Here is an 18108-nt window from a genome sequence, read left to right on the forward strand (position 1 = left end):
GGGTCTTTATAAGGTTTGACACAGACGAATTCACCAATGGCGGATTCTCCAATTTAGATGTCACTGTGTGGAAACGGGTAAATAGCCTTAAATCTTAGTAAGATATCTAAATAAGAAAACCATTGAAGATCTGTCGTTTAGTAAATACAACGGATTAGATGTTAGAGGCTCCTTATTCTCTGTAAATTTAGATGTTAGAGCCTCCTTATTCTCTGTAAATTTCAGAGACTGACTCACTGGTCATTAGCAATGTATGGTTGTCAAAACCCGCACTATCTGACTGTCTAATGTGCCCTCCTCACTCGTATTTAGCGCTGTGAGGTTTGACATAGAATTGTCAGGACTGCAACATAGAAGAAATGTCCAAAGCGAAATTGGACTGAGACTCCTCCGTTAAAGCTGGCGGAGTAACTTCCGAGACTCCGATCTTACCGCTCCTGTCGAGCGGAGTCAATTTGAATTGCCAATGCTTAACATAGGATCTGGGAATGAACCGGCTTCCGGAGTGGAAACCTACAAAACATACTGAACATGTGGTAGATTTATGTCCAGACTTTTGTTTAAAAGTATTTTTAGTCTGTGCTGGAGCCTTACTCCTTATGCCGACAGACAACACAATAGGCAAAGGACAGACACTTGCACGACTCAGTAAAATTATTACTTAAGGTGTGTAATATATATCTATCTATTTATGGCCGAAATGCAGTTCACATGGCCAGCCTATGTGAAACCTGAACCAAACTTCCCACTAACACCCCTGCGCCTCCGGTGGAGTAGTGATGTAGGGCAGGAATGTTCTGGAATTACAAACTGGAAGAAACAGGAAGCATGGTTAAAATGGCCCCCATGCCATGCTTACCCTGATAATCACAGTTACAATTGCTACATTGTCAATATAGGCTGAATAGCCTATTATACAGTGAAAATCACAAGCAGGTTACAATACATGCTGTAGTGTTAATATAGGCTCAATAGCCTATTATACAGTGAAAATCACAGGCAGTCCACAATACATGCTGTAGTGTTAATATAGGCCCAATAGTCTATTACACAGTGAAAATCACAGGCAGTCTACAATACATGGATCCAGTATTAATATAGGCTCACTAGCCTATCATACATTAACTCTGCCTGCTGTTTATATAGGTATGGCAGCCCTTTACATTCCCTTGCCGCTGTAATCAGCCAGATTCTCCCCCCCCCCCCCTTCCCCCTGTACTCCCTGTAGCGCTGTGTCTCAGCGGGGAGCGCCGGGAAGTTGCAGGGAGGCGAGGGACACTTCTTGCCGAGCAGCGGAGGTCGGCTGGCCGGAGCGGCGCGTAGCGGCTTCCGGCGTCGCTAGCCGAGCTGCGGCGGTTCTCCCCCTCTCAGCGCTGGCACCAAGACAGCACTGACGGAGCGTCTGGGCGGGCGGACGGTGCTGGAGCAGCCGGACGGAGGGGCTGGGGCGGCCGGAGCGGGCGGCTGTATGAGCGGCGGCATTACAACAGTGACACCACACAGCGGGGCGGCAGCCTGCGCTGACCGCCCCGTTTCCCCAGCATACCTTGTTGTAGGGAGGCCTGCGACGGGCTTCTAAGCTCCGAGCTCTTCCGGTCATGGCTGCGACGGGGCTTCTATTTGTAAGCTCCGTCCAGCCCTTCAGGTCATGGCTGCGACGGGGCTTCTATCTGTAAGCCCCGTCCAGCTGTTGCAGGAGACAGTGGGCTGCCTGTGGCTGTGAGGGTGCTCTTTGTGAGGACCGACACGCCATGCGCTGTCCGTGCAGCGGCACTATCCCGGACCCATGTTTTTCCAGAAACTGGGAAGGGATGTGCTAAGTGAAAAAAAAAAGTAAAATGTAAAAGTAAAAATGAAAAATTAATAAAATCTTCCACCAAGTGTGGGAACTCCACACAAGCCTTGTTAGTGCTGTGAGCACAGAAAAAACACTGAGATACTACACTGAGGTACTCGGGGATATGGAGGGGTGGAGAGTTCTAAATTTAAATATTCAGTGCCTTTGTTTCTGCTAAGCCGTCCATATCCCAAGAGTACTCCAGTGACCCCTAGTGGATGAAAAAGAAATACCCAAATAAAAACAGGAGACACACACCGTGAAAGTAAAACTTTATTTCACACCTGCCGACACACACATACTTACCTATGTTGACCCGCCGACTGCCACGCCCCCCTCGTCACTGAAGAATTCGGGTACCTGTGAATAAAATTATACTCACCTGATCCAGTGTCCAGATTATAATCCACGTACTTGGCAAAAAAAAACAAAAAAAAACGAACACCCGGACCAGGCGGCTGAAAGGGGTCCCATGTTTACACATGGGATTCCTTTCCCCGAATACAGAGACCCCTGAATGTGTATAAATGGACTTCAGGGTACCCTCCTGTTTGCGATCAGCAGCATCCTTGAGGGTAGCCGTATCCTGGGACGGCAGGGCTACCTTTTTGGATAAGCGTGTTAAAGCTTTGTCCACCCTAGGGGAAGATTCCCATCGTAACCTGTCCGTTGGCGGGAAAGGATACGCCATAAGAATCCGTTTGGAAATCTTCAGTTTTTTATCTGGAGATTCCCAAGCTTTTTCACATAACTCATTCAGTTCGTGTGAGGGGTGAAAAGTTACCTCAGGTTTCTTTCCCTTATACATATAAACCCTTGTGTCAGGGACAGGGGTTTCCTCTGTGATGTGCAAAACCTCCTTAATTGCTATAATCATATATCGGAGTGATTTAGCCAACTTTGGCTGTAACTTTGCATCATCGTAATCGACACTGGAGTCAGAATCCATGTCGGTATCTGTATCAACAATTTGGGATAGTGGGCGCTTCTGAGACAATGAAGGCCTCTGCAACATAGGATCAGGCATGGGTTGGGACCCTGACTGTCCTGAGGCGTCAGCTTTTTCTAACCTTTTATGCAAGGAATTAACATCATCATTTAAAACCTTCCACATATCCATCCAATCAGGTGTCGGCGCCGTCGGCGAAGACACCACATTCGCTTGCTCCCGCTCTGCTTCCACATAGCCTTCCTCATCAGACATGTCGACACAAGCGTACAGACACCACAAACACAGGGAATGCCCTTTTTGAAGACAGTTCCCCCACAAGACCCTTAGGAGAGACAGAGAGAGTATGCCAGCACACACCCCAGGCTATAAACCCAGGAATAACACAGTAACTTAATGTTAACCCAGTAAGCTGCTGTTTATATTGTTTTTTGCGCCTAATTATGTGCCCCCCCCCCCCCCCCCCTTCTTTTTACCCTCTTCTACCGTGTAACTGCAGGGGAGAGCCTGGGGAGCTTCCTCTCAGCGGAGCTGTGGAGAAAAAATGGCGCTGGTGAGTGCTGAGGAAGAAGCTCCGCCCCCTCGGCGGCCGGCTTCTGTCCCGCTTAAATATGCAATTTTTGGCGGGGGCTCATACATATATACAGTGCCCAGCTGTTTATATGTTTAACTTTTGCCAAAAGAGGTCCCAAATGCTGCCCAGGGCGCACCCCCCCCTCCCGCGCCCTGCTTACAGTGACCGGAGTATGTGAGGTGTGTGGGAGCAATGGCGCACAGCTGCAGTGCTGTGCGTTACCTCAGTGAAGAACGGAGTCTTCTGCCACCTGTGAAGTCTTCTTTGCTTCTCATACTCACCCGGCTTCTGTCTTCCGGCTCTGCGAGGGGGACGGCGGCGCGGCTCTGGGATCGGACGGCGAGGGCGAGTTCCTGCGTACGATCCCTCTGGAGCTAATGGTGTCCAGTAGCCTAAGAAGCAGGACCTATCTTTAGAGAGTAGGGCTGCTTCTCTCCCCTCAGTCCCATGATGCAGGGAGTCTGTTGCCAGCAGAGCTCCCTGAAAATAAAAAACCTAACAAAATACTTTCTCTCAGCAAACTCAGGAGAGCTCACTGAAAAGCACCCAGCTCGTCTGGGCACAGTATCAATCTGAGGTCTGGAAGAGGGGCATAGAGGGAGGAGCCAGTGCACAACAGAACCTAAATTCTTTCTTAAAGTGCCCATGTCTCCTGCGGAGCCCGTCTATCCCCATGGTCCTTACGGAGTCCCCAGCATCCACTAAGACGTTTCCCTTGAAAATATAATTAGTAAAATAGCTCCCCCTGCTGCTCTGACTGGATATATGACTATACTAATTTTAGTACAGGGATTCATTATGCTAACAGCTCCCTCTGCTGGTGTAAATTATATATGTGAGGATTTCCTGAAAAGTAATCATATTTCTGAAGAGCCTCCCTTATGTTCTTCCCTGGGGGGGGATACATCCTTTCCCTCAGACTGGCGCCATAAATAATATTAAACATGGCTGCCACTAAAGTTCCAGGTCATATCTTTTTATGCCCTCAGTATCAGTCTTGTCTTTTACAGAGTTAAAAATAATTCTCACTCCCGCTGTGCCTATATCGCCGCGCGCTGCCGAGAAACTCCTCAGCTGCGCGGCGCTTCTCTCTCTCTCCCCCTCCCGCTGGCTGGCGCACGCCGGGACCGCTGTTAGAATGTCCCGTAGCGGCGTCTGTGCACCGCTTCTTCCGCTCTATAGCGCGCCGCTCTGCCGTCTCTCCCTGCAGACAGGGAAGACAAGCTGAGTCTCGCGCCACACTTAGCTCCCGCGCGCCGGCCGCTGGATAGGCTTCTATGAAGAGGGGGGATTAAGCTACAATAAAGCAAGTAACTGAGACAAATAGAAACTAAAAAAAAAAAAAAAAATGTTTAATTAAATATTCTACATGAAAGGACCTAGTCTAAGCTATTCTTCTAATCTCTTTCAACCAGTACTCACTATTAGTTGTTGGAGGATCTCCTGTGGAGAGATGCAGGTCCCTTCAAAAGGGATCTTTGTCTCTCCAATATAAAGTGGCTTTGACTTCCTTTTATTAGGTTGACGCAGCACACCACTTTAGAAATTTCAGTCAGGAGCTCAGTTCTCCACGTGCTGTACCTCCAGCACAATTTTTTAAACTGAGGGAGGAGGGATGTGAACGCGGAGGAGCCGGCTGTGCAGACAATGCTAATTTTAGATTGTGCCACACCTTTGGTTGCAAGCTTCACATCCCTACTGTATAGAACTCCAGTGTCCCCTAGTGGATGAAAGAGAAAAAAACATCTAAACAGCGTAGAGATTGGCGTACAGCAGCAATGAGGTCTTCCACAGCATGACTGGAGGAGCTAAGTTCACTCTCCTCCTCTGACTCTTTCAACCAAATCCTGAAAGGAGGAAGACGATTATGCGCTGCACACAGCTGAGGTTCCTCGAGGGAAAAAAACGTTCAAAATAAGAGGAGCCTTTTTCAAACCCTGACGCCATGCACTCTATGATACCGAGCCAGGAAGGGTTAGACACCGATTGAGCAGTCGTCCCTCCAGGAGCAGGCGACTCAGAACCACACATAGATGAAACAGATGCAGTAACAGCTCTAGCCTGATCCTCCCACTGAAGCGCTACAAGTTCACCATGTCAGAAACCGACCAACCGAGAGCCTGTCTCCCCACAATGGCAGACACAGTGGCCTGGGACGCCTGCATGGCACTAAACCTCGCTTGACAGTCCACCTATCCACATGGTAATGTAAGATTACACTGGGTACAAGTGAAATACAAAGCCATAGTAGCATTTTTTTTGTTTTGACGGGTTTGGCTTTAACTTTTGGGTGCTTAAATTTCCCATTTAAATAGGACAATTGTCACTATTCAGTTGTTTTTGCGTAAATGCATATCGCTCCCAAACAGACAGGGTTTAGCCGCGAAAAAGGGATGTTGAAGGGTAAAAATACTTACCCCGTCCAATGATAGGATCTTCAGTGTCGGGATGCCGCGGTCGGTCATCTCAATAGCCGGAATTTCACATGTATTCCCTTAGAACAGCAGAGGCAATAATAGATAATAAAAAATTCAAATACTCAGCTTTCCTGAGGTTAACAGCTGCAGAGGAGAGGAGCCTAGGCAAAACTTGCACCAGGCAAAATCAAAGCCTGCAGAGGTCCAGAAGAGTAAATTTCACTTTTCTCTTGTGAGTGCTCTGCAGCAGTAATGACTGCACCACCATAGTAGAAAGAGCAGGGGAGACCAGCAGCTGTAGGCTCTGCCTCTCAACTCCGTGGCTGCACTGTGTTAATGTGCTACGCTACTGTGAGGGGAAAGCACTTAAGATTGCCCCAAAAGCCAGGCAAGATGGCAGGTGTCAAAGTCGAAAAATATTGTAATGCATACATCATGTACTAACCACACACACATGCCCGTTGCGCGTGCACTTGTTCCGCCGTGCGTGCACATATCCGTAATTTGTTTGTGAGCGCATAGAGGGTTATCAGAATATTACATTTAACCCAAATAGTGCACATTGTACACATAGTCCCCCTGCACCACATCAGCAAGTATCAACAGTTTAAATGATTCCAGGACTAAGGGATTCGCCTTTACATGATAGGAAGGGACAGACTAAGGTTATAAGGTGATGTCTAGTATCCAGCTGTAGGGTATTTAAGGGTAACATTCTGATGTTGGTTAGAGAAAGATTGCATGTTCCTGCGTATAGTTATGTGCAGAAATAGAATATAGATATAAACTGTATTTACTGTATATTATGTATGCGGCGGGAGTCCAGAGGAGACCACCCACAAGAGCAGTTGGGAAAAGACATCGCCCACCTTTTCAAATCAACCTATGACCTCTCCTGTAATGTAAAGATGCATCTCTGTGTCCAATGGACAATGAGATTACAGTAACCATTGTATTGTTTATGGAAGAATTGTATAAAAAGCCTGTTGTTGCCTGGCCGGTCAGAAGACTCTGATCGCTATCTACCTGATGAGCGGAGGACTGGTCCAGGTTGCGCAAGTGAATATTCTCACGTATGTACATTGACTGTAGCCATTATTCTGTTGTAGATTTATCTTGTTAGCCTTGTAGTGTATAATTTGTATTGTTATCCCCTTTCAAATAATCCACTGTGGTGTTAGAACCCAGCGGTTAACTACAAATCGGTGTTGTGTTCTCATTTCCCTGCTAAGGTTTAAAGCGTATTACATTACCTAACTGTATAAGGTTTCAAAGTGTATTGATAAGGTGTGTACGCACTGAGGGTACTTTGTACCGTCAGCGCTGCATAAGGTTTAAGGTGCAACATCATTGCAGTGCTTTGCTGCATAAGGTTTAAAGTGTAATCATATCATTGCATTGTATTACTAATAAAGCTTAAAGTTTATCAAGAGTGTGTGCGCGCGCTGTGTGTACTTTGTACCCCCAGTGCGCCGTTTGTACGCTAAGTACGTACACAGTACGGGACTCTACGCAAATAGCGTACGAAGTACGTAGCGTGTGTATTAAGTCTAGCGGCCGCAGCGGCTCCATGGTAAAGGTGTGTTTAAAGGTATAGATTTGTATTTTAAGGTAATATCGACATTATCAATGGCCATCCGCAACAGTGCTGCCGCCGGGCAACTTCTACAAGGGTGAGTGCACATACTGTCCAAGTGAAGACGGTCCCCACCCTAATCCTTGAGGTACTTAAAAACAGGATTTTAATACCTACCGGTAAATCCTTTTCTCCTAGTCTGTAGAGGATGCTGGGGTCCACTTCAGTACCATGGGGTATAGACGGTTCCGCAGGAGCCATGGGCACTTTAAGACTTTTCAAGGGTGTGAACTGGCTCCTTCCTCTATGCCCCTCCTCCAGACCTCAGTTATAGGAACTGTGCCCAGGGAGACGGACATTTCGAGGAAAGGATTTACTTTTATATTAATGGTGAGATTCATACCAGCTCACACCTCAACCATGCCGCACAACATGGCATTTAACATGACACACACCAACAGTCATGAACCATTTACAGCAACATGCTGAAAACAAATGAAACACAACTTGTGTAACTATAAAGAACAAACTGCAGGTAAAGTACGCACTGGGTCGGGTGCCCAGCATCCTCTACGGACTAGGAGAAAAGGATTTACCGGTAGGTATTAAAATCCTATTTTCTCATACGTCCTAGAGGATGCTGGGGTCCACTTCAGTACCATGGGGTTGTACCAAAGCTCCAGTACAGGTGGGAGAGTGCGGATGACCCTGCAGTACAGATTGACAGAACTTGAGGTCCTCATCGGCCAAGGTGTCAAACTTATAAAATTTAGCAAATGTGTTTGACCCAGACCAAGTAGCTGCTCGGCAAAGTTGTAAAGCCGAGACGCCCCGGGGCAGCCGCCCAGGATGAGCCCACTTTCCTAGTAGAATGGGCCTTCACAGACTTCGGTACCGGCAAGCCTGCCGTAGAATGAGCCTGCTTAATTGTCCCTCTGATCCAGCGCGCAATAGTCTACTTAGAAGCAGGACACCCACTCTTGCTGGGAGCATACAGGACAAACAGAGCCTCTGTTTTCCGTAATCGAGTTGTTCTTGCGACATAAATCTTCAAAGCTCTAACCACATCTAGAGACTGTGACTCACTGAAAGTGTCAGTAGCTACTGGCACCACAATAGGTTGGTTTATGTGGAAGGACGAAACCACCTTTGGAAGAAATTGTTGACAAGTTCTTAACTCTGCCCTATCTTGATGGAATATCAGGTAAGGGCTCTTGTGAGACAAGGCCCCCAACTCAGACACCTGCCTTGCGGATGTCAAGGCCAAAAGCATCACCACTTTCCAAGTGAGAAACTTCAATTCTATATCCTGCAGAGGTTCAAACCAATCTGACTGAAGGAACTGCAACACCACATTAAGGTCCCATGGTGCCACTGGAGGCACAAATGGAGGCTGGATGTGCAGAACCCCTTTCACGAACGTGTGAACTTCAGGAAAGAAGGCCAATTGTTTTTTGAAAGAAAACTGTTAAGGCCAAAATTTGGACCTTGATTGACCCCAATCTAAGGCCCGCATCCACACCAGCCTGCAGAAAATGGAGAAAACGTCCCAACTCAAACTCTTCCGTAGGAGCCTTCTTGGATTCACACCAAGACACATATTTTCTCCAAATACGGTGGTAATGTTTAGACGTTACTCCTTTCCTGGCCTGAATAAGAGTGGGGATGACTTCCTTGGGAATACCCTTTCGGGCTAGGAACCGACGCTCAACAGCCATGCTGTCAAACGTAGCCGCGGTAAGTCTTGATACACACACGGCACCTGCTGTAGTAGGTCCTCTCGAGGAGAAAGAGGCAGAGGATCTTCTATGAGCAACTCCTGAAGATCTGGATACCAAGCCCTCCTTGGCCAGCCTAGGGCAATGAAGATTGCTCAAACTCTTGTTCTTATTATTATTTTGAGAACTTTTGGAATCAGTGGAAGTAGAGGGAAAACATATACCGACCGAAACACCCACTGGGTCACCAGTGCATCCACTGCTGTTGCTTAAGGGTCTGTCAACTTGGAACAATATCTCTGAAGCTTCTTGTTTAGACGAGATGCCATCATGTCTACTTGAGGAACTCCCCAAAGACTTGTCACCTCTAAAACTTCTTGGTGGAGGTCCCACTCTCCTGGACGGAGATCGTGTCTGCTCAGAAAGTCTGCTTCCCAGTTGTCCACTCCCTGAATGAAAATTGCTGGCAGAGCTCTAACATGTCTGTCTTTCTGCCCAGAGGAGAATCCTTGTCACCTCTGCCATTGCCGCTCTGCTTTTCCTGTTTATGTACGCGACTGCTGTTACATTGTCCGACTTGATCTGCACGGGATCTTGAAGAAGATGTACCGCTTGTAGAAGGCCATTGTAAATAACTCTCAATTCCAGAACGTTTATGCGAAGGCAGGCTTCCTGACTTGACCATTTTCCTTGGAAGCTTTCCCCCCTGTGTAACAGCTTCCCAGCCTCGTAGACTTGCATCAGCGGTTATTAGGACCCAGTCGTGAATCCCAAACCTGCGTCCCTCTAGTAGGTGAAAACTGTGAAGCCACAACAGGAGCGAAATCCTGGCTTTGGGGAACAGGATTATTTTCCGGTGCATGTGTAGGTGGGATCCGGACCACTTGTCCAACAGGTCCCACTGGAATACTCTGGCATGAAATCGGCCAAACTGTATGGCCTCGCAGACCGCTACCATTTCCCCCAACAACAGAATGCATTGATGGATCGACACGCTTGTTGGGTTCAATATTTGTTTGACCATTTTCTGGATTTCCAGAGCCTTTTCCACTGGAAGAAATACTCTCCGTACTTCTGTGTCCAGAATCATCCCTAAAAAGGACAATCTTGTCGTCAGTTCCAACTGCGACTTTGGAAAATTCATGATCCAACCGTGTTGTAGTATTGACAGGGAGAGTGCGATGTTCAGCACCAACTGTTCCCTGGATCTCGCTTTTATCAGGAGATCTTCCAGATAAGGAATTATATTGACTCCTTTTTAACGAAGGAGGACCATCATCTCCGCCATCACCTTGGTGAATACCCTCGGTGCCGTGGAGAGTCCTTAAGTGAAGCCATTCCAGGCGCAGGGAGAAACACCTTTTCTCTTTAATGACAGGGCCCCGTCTAAAATGCGAGGCGACTCCCATCTTTTTTAGAAAAAAGTAAGCTGCCTGAATTCCTTTTAGGAATCTGAAATTTCTTTTCAGGTTAAATCAGACTCCCTCCAAGAGACTGTTCAATTCCTGAGGTGGAGGGAAAATAACATGACTTCTTTACTAAAGAAAACCCTCTCCTTGTGGTAAAAGAGGGGACTTCGTAACTTCTAACACCTCCTTTATAGCTAAAACATGTTTTGAATGCTTTTTTGCTAACTTAGGACCTATTCCCCTGGAATCACTAGTGTCGACACAGGAATCAGAGTCCGTGTCGGTATCAGTTTGTACTACTTGTGCAAATTTGTATGTGACCCAGAAAGGTCCCTGTGGATGAAAGGCAGAACTATTAAAAATCACATCTTCAACAGATTATTTTCATTTTCTGTATGAGATTCAGTCCAACCTCTTACTGATATGATTCACACTATCATGTAACCTTTCACCCAGTCAGGCTCTTGGTGTCATATTACACCTCTGTGTCCCTAACATGTCCCCACAGCGTTCCCTGCCACAGACATGTCACACACGTACACACCCACACCACAGACACTCCGGGACTTATAGGGGGACAGACCCACAGTAAAATCCGTCAGAGGGACACAGATAGGATTTGCCAGTTCACAGCCCAGCGCCAGTAACACAATTTCTGTGAACACAAATTGCCAAGACACGCAGCGCTTTATAATGTTAATCAAACAATTATAGAGCACCAAATTCACTGTGGCCCCCCGTTTTACACCCTGATACTTGTTCAGTAGTGGAGGAGGACCAGCGTTGTCTCTGCAGCCTGAGGGGAGAGAGAAAATGGCGCTGAGCAATGTGCTGGCTGACTGAGGAAGAAGCTCCACTCTTCAATGGTGCATTTTTCCTCAGCTTTTATGAGGTAATTTTTTATACTGGCGGGGGTAGGACTGTGCCTCAGCAACTTATGCCCCTTATTTATGCCAGTTTCCATAGGTTTCATGCTGCCCAGGGAGGGCGCCCCCCCTCCCCGGACAGCATGAAACCTATGGAAACTGGCACCTTGAAGAAACGGTGAGGCGGGGGATCTTGAAACTCCAGTCTGTACCCCCTGGACACTATATCCAGGACCCAGGGGTCCAGACCAGACGACACCTAGACATGGCTGAACTGTCGAAGTCTCACCCCCACCTGACCGTCCTCCAGGCCCAGCCGTCCACCGTAATGCGGAGGGCTTAGTGGCATCAGAAGCGGGCTTCTGAGTATGGGAACCTGCGGAAGCAGGTTTCTTTCCTTTTGCATGACCACCTCTGAAGAAGGTGTTTAAAGGTTTGTTTTATATTTGCCTCGCGGTCCGAAAGGACTGACGCGGCTGGTGTAAAAAGGCTTCTTCGTAGCCGGTCCAGCTGAGGGGAGAAAAGTAGACTTACCCACGGTAGCCGTGGCAATCCATGCATCCAGCACCTCCCAAAGAGTACCTGACCAGTGTAGGGTAGGCCCTCCATGCTGTTCCTGGATTTTGCATCCGCAGACCATTGGCGCAGCCAGACCCCTGCGAGCAGAGACGGACATGGAGGAGATCCCCGTAGCCATGGAGCCCAGGTCCTTCATGGAATCCACTAGGAACCCTGCAGAATCCTGATTATGTTGTAAAAACATATCAACGTCATCTTTATCCAGCGTAGCCGATTCTTCCTGCATAGTGATAGACAACCTGGCAATAGCTTTGCAATCCAAGCAGAGGCTATATGGCCCCAGAAGCCGTGTACATGGATTTTAACGTAGCATCCACCTTGCGATCCACTGGGTCTTTCAACGCGGTAGATCCTGGTACCGGCAGCACAACCTGTTTGGACAGCCTAGATAGAGAGGCATCGACCATTGGCGGGGACTCCCATTTTTTCCTATCTTCCTCTGGGAAGGGAAAAGCAACCAAAACCCTCTTAGGGATCTGAAATTTCTTTTCCGGAGTTTCCAAGGCCTTTTCAAAGATAGCGTTTAACTCTTTGGATGCTGGAAAGGTGAGGGGGGGGGGGGCTTCTTGTTTTCTGTAAAGAAGGCCTCCTCCACCTGTTCTGGAGCTGTGTCCGAAATGTGCAAAACATCTCTAACAGCCGCAATCATCAACTGTACCCCCATGGCAAGTGATGCCGTTCCCCTCTGTCGAAGTCGGAAAATATTGCAATACACACACCACATGCAAACACCACACAGATGGCATCCATATATGTACTTAGTCTGGCGTGCGTGCAGCATACTCGCAAATAGCGTACAATCGCCTCCCACGGGAGTGCGCGTACGGGCGTGGTATGAGCAATTACAGAAAGATTCTTACTTGCAATGGAAATTAATACAGGGACACATGCCACATGACCCAGCCTGTGTCGAGTCATTGTTCACACACACACTAATCTAACCAAACACGCACATCCTTCCAACACAATGTCTTGTTTACTCCAATGTTTGAACAGACCCCCTGGTCTGTGAAGAAAGACAAACAAACCAAACAAGACATCGTTTGTGGGGGCCAGAACAATGGGAGACAAATATCCCAATAGATACACAAGCCTGCGGTTGCAAATTATTAACTACTGGCAGCCTGCAGTCTAAAAAAACCTTTGAAAGATAGATATAATTAACAGGGAAACACTTGTACATATATATATATATATATATATATATATATATATTTATTTATTTATTTGTGTGTATCTTGAGAATGGTTGGTCATTTCATGTGTAGGATCATGTTGCCTGGAGATAACATAACAAAGTAACCTAATTAACATGGAAATATCTGTCACACATTACATATTTCCCAAACTTAGTACACACATTACACATTGTCTCCCCTTTCCCCTCATGCAACTTTTACTTATTTACAAGGCACAACAAGGGAATTATACACCTTTACAGTATGCGAGGGGACAGTAACTGATCAGAGCATCGTGCATGGTATCTACGTGTTCGGATAATTATGAGTAATAATCCGGTGTTGGTTTGGAGAAGATCGCATGTTGTTGCGAATAGTTATTCGCAAAGGCAGATTAAAGGTATATTTGGGTTTATTATGTACTTGGTATGCGGCTGGAATCCAGAGCTGACCAGCTGTACACACCCCTGGATCAAGGCATCGCCCATCTCTTCAAACCGACCAATGACCTCTCCTGTACTGTAAACGACCATCCCTCCAACCAATCAGTGGAGAGCATACAACCCCATTGTATTGTATTTTGGGCAAGGGTATATAAACCTTGCACCTGGGCCGGTCACTCTCTTTCTGCTTTTTAAAGACTCATAGGTAGTCTTGCCAGACGGCTGGGGACCGGATCCGGGTAGCGCAAGCGACAAAGCGTACGTATCATTGGGTGTGACTCTCTCTCTGTGTGATTGAATTGTATTGTGTTGTACCATTTATATTGTAACTTATTGTAATCCCCTTTTTCAAATATATTATTACTTGTTGCTGCTTTGGACCACAACATACAATCACATACTGTTGTCGCATTCAGTTTCTGTCGAGCGTTTGTATAGTGTAATTGCCACACCTAGAGCTGCCTTGTGCTCTCAGCGTGTCAGTCTGTGTGTATGCACTGAGTGTAAGCTGCACGGCTATTTCGGAGTGTGTACGCAAAGTACGTGCACAGTACGGGACTGTGTACGCTAACTGGGGACAGAGTACGTAGGTAAAGGATTTATTACAGCGGCCGCAGCGGCTTCAGTTACAGTGTGCAATCACCTCGACACATTCCCGTCAGAGTCGGTGTCCGTGTCATCCTGCAACATTGCAAGTGCACGTTTCTGAGAATGAATCGCAGGGGACCCCCGAGGAGGCGGTATCAGACCAAAAAACCACAGAGGACTGGAGGACCTGAGTGGCGTGTGCAGTCCTAGCAACTCTATCAAATCTGGGAAATAATCCCCCTCAGAGAGACTAACCATTCTGGCTCTCTAGCAGGGATCTGCGCTAAAACTGTGCAATCCGGATAACATGGAATGGAGCCCTCTTGTGAGGATAAATCCTAAGCAGCATATGATACATTGTCCCTAGACATGTTACCACACACACACACACACACACACACACACACACACACACACACACACACACACACACAATGGCAGAGAGACACAGAGATTGGAGCCAACCCACACGCAGCGCTATTAAAGGTATAGGGAGTCCCTAACCAGCTGGAGATTGCTCTGGAGGGACCTGGATCCACTTGGCAGTGAGAGCAGGCAGGAAAAATGGCGCTGAACGCTGATGGGTCCGCTCTGAGCAGACCCAGTGGCCGGCTGCTGGGGCGGGCGTCCCCCTGTGGCGGGGCGCGATCGGACTCGCCGGAGCGAACGTCCAGTCAGCGGGAGCAGTGGCTCAGGACCCCGCGGGGCGAACACTCCTCGCCAACAGCCTCCCTGTAAAACATAAAATCCTGAAAGAAATACAACTCTTATACCAAGAGAACTCAGTAGAGCTCCCCTAGCTGTGACTGCCTCCTCCGCCCAAATTTTCTAAACAGAGTCTGGTAGGAGGGGCATAGAGGGAGGAGCCAGCCAACACTATTAAACTCTTAAAGTGCCAATGGCTCCTGGTGGACCCGTCAATACCCCATGGTACTAATATGGACCCCAGCATCCTCTAGGACGTAAGAGACAGAACATGATAAGATTGCATAGAGGAGGAGCCTACGTTTTAAAGTTACAGTATTTTAAGTGCAAACCTCCAGCCCAAGCTGCAATCCCATGTCCAGTGTCCCACCATCTTTGCTGAAAGGGCAAGTATATATGCAGTAAGAAAGAAGTGTCCCATATAGAAAAGGAATGGGTGTTAAAAGTTATTGACATTACAATGCTCTGCTCACTTTCAATGGTAACTGTACAGAAAAGGGCAGCATTGTCTAAAGAAATCAGACATTTGCTATTACAAATTAAACTATATTTAGAGTATTAAAACATCTTGTAAAAGTGGTTTTACCCACAGCAGATATCTGTACACAAGCTTTCAAAGATCACACCAAATTTCTAGACTAGAATGAAAAAGCGTAACACAATGGTCTGCATTGGAGAGGAGGCATTTATTGTTCAGATTATCCATTTTAATATAATCAAGACAAATAATTATTGGTGTTCAATTATTCATCAACTGCAGGAATCTAGTAAGATGTTCATCTATGCAATGAAGTGAATTTCTACACAGAGAACAATGCAACAAAATAGTGCAACAGATTGCCATATACAGTATATGACCACTAAAATATAAATGCATACCTGGTGTCAAGGGACTTCAAAGTCTTGTTTCGTGGTTGCTGTTCCAGGCAGCTGATGGATGGATTGCCAGCGGAAGGGATGGTCATTGCACTCAGCACCAGGGATGTAATGGCTTGAACCGCAAGCACATTTATTTGGGTTCTCTCCGTGTCTTCCTGCAACCAATGACAGTACATTGTGAGGGAAAATCCACTTTAGTGTCCCCATCTCCTATATGATGATCCCTTTCTGGCACTGGCTCTTCATTATTACAAGAACACTGATCATATAAAGGTACAATTGGAAGAAGGAGGAACACCATATTGCCCGAGGATTTTAATTACCTGAACGGTAAATCCTTTTCTCGTAGTCCGTAGAGGATACTGGGGTCCATATTAGTGCCATGGGGTATAGACGGGTCCACCAGGAGCCATTGGCACTTTAAGAGTTTAATAGTGTGGGCTGGCTCCTCCCTCTATGCCCCTCCTACCAGACTCAGTCTAGAAACTCTGCCCGAGGAGAAGACATACTTCAAGAGAAGGAATTACAGATAGTGGCAAGATTCATACCAGCTCACACAACAAGGCAAATCCGGCCAACATGCCGGAACAACTCAGCAACAGCTGAAACTGTAAACAACGCAGGACTTACCTAGGCACCAGGCAGTACTGAACTATAAAAAAACAAAGCAGGAAAACAAAGCGCTGGGCGGGCGCCCAGCATCCTCTATGGACTACGAGAAAAGGACTTACCGTTCAGGTAATTAAAATCCTATTTTCTCTTACGTCCTAGAGGATGCTGGGGTCCATATTAGTAACATGGGGATGTACCAAAGCTTCCAGTACAGGAGGGAGAGAGAGGAGGCTCCTGCAACACTGCTTGACCAAACTTGAGGTCATCAGGGGCCAAAGTATCGAATTTGTAAAACCTGGCAAACGTGTTCGACCCAGACCAAGTAGCAGCTCGGCAAGCTGTACAGCCGAGACACCCCGGGCAGCCACCCAGGAAGAGCCCACCTTACAAATAGAATGGGCCTGGACAGATTTAGGACACGGCAATCCTGCCTTAGAATATGCATGCTGGACGGTGAACCTGATCCAGCGTGAAATTGACTGCTTAGAAGCAGGACACCCAATTGTCTTGGGATCAGAGAATAAACAAGGAGTCAGTCTTTCGATGACGAGCTGTCCTCTTCACATAAATCTTTAAAGCCCTCACAACATCCAAGGCCTTTGAAGCAATTGAGGAGTCAGAAGCCACTGGCACAATAGGCTGGTTGATATGGAAAGCCGATACAACCTTAGGCAGGAACTGTGGACGAGTCCTAAGTTCCGCCCGGTCTTCATGGAGGATCAGATAGGGGCTTTTACAAGATAAAGCCCCCAATTCCGACACGAGTCGTGCTGAAGCCAAGGCCAACAAAGTGACCGCCTTACACGTGAGAAACTTGAGATCAGCCTCCTGTAGAGGCTCAAAGCAAGCAGATTGCAGGAACTGCAACACCACATCAAGATCACAAGGTGCCGTAGGTACCACAAAGGGAGGCTGGAAGTGTAGAACCCCTTTCAAAAAGGTCTGAACCTCAGGGAGGACAGCCAATTGTTTTTGAATAAAGATGGACAAAGCAGAGATCTGGACCTTGATAAAGTCCAATCTCAGTCCCATATCCACACCTGCTTGCAGGAAAAGGAGAGAACGTCCAAGTTGAAACTCCACCGCAGGAAATTTTCTTAATTCACACCACGAAACATATTTCTTCCAAATACGATGGTAATGTTTAGACGTTACCCCCTTCCTAGCCTGAATCAGGGTAGGAATGACTGCACTCGGGATACCTTTCCGAGCTAAGATCTCGCGTTCAACAGCCATGTCATCAAACGTAGCCGTGGTAAGTCTTGATAAGCGAACGGCCCCTGCAGTAACAGATCCTCCTGAAGAGGTAAGGGCCTTGGATCCTCTAACAGAAGATCCAGCAGATCCGCGTACCAAGCCCTCCTTGGCCAGTCCGGAGCAATGGGAATTGCCAGAACCTTTGTTCTCCTCACCAGCTGAAGAACCCTTTGTATCAGAGAAAGTGGAGGGAACACATACACTGACCTGAACACCCACGGTGTTACCAGTGCGTCCACCGCCACTGCCTGAGGGTCTCTCAACCTGGAACAGTATGTCCCCAGCTTCTTGTTGAGGAGGGAGGCCATCAGGTCTATGTGAGGAACCCCCCACCAACCGGTTACCTCCTCGAACACCTCCAGGTGGAGGTCCCACTCTCCCAGATGGAGATCGTGGCAGCTGAGGAAGTCTGCTTCCCAGCTGTCTACTCCCGGAATGAAGATTGCCGACATCGCGTGTCTTTCTGCCCAGAGGCGGATTCTTGACACCTCTGACATGGCAGCCCTGCTCTTCGTTCCGCCT

At 47.4% G+C, this 18108-nt stretch overlaps 1 protein-coding gene across 4 annotated transcripts in view; it reads right to left on the reverse strand.

Moving 5' to 3' along the window:
• The window catches only part of HTT (huntingtin), a 517727-nt gene that overhangs the window by 113111 nt on the left and 386508 nt on the right, over nt 1–18108 (reverse strand). For all 4 annotated transcript variants that reach the window (XM_063924321.1, XM_063924312.1, XM_063924303.1 and 1 more), the window contains one exon: nt 15718–15872. In XM_063924321.1, the coding sequence (XP_063780391.1) occupies nt 15718–15872 (155 nt within the window). The remainder of the gene's footprint in view (nt 1–15717; nt 15873–18108) is intronic.

This window comes from Pseudophryne corroboree, chromosome 1 (genome assembly GCF_028390025.1).
Source record: "Pseudophryne corroboree isolate aPseCor3 chromosome 1, aPseCor3.hap2, whole genome shotgun sequence".
In the NCBI taxonomy this organism is placed as follows: Eukaryota; Metazoa; Chordata; class Amphibia; order Anura; family Myobatrachidae; genus Pseudophryne; species Pseudophryne corroboree.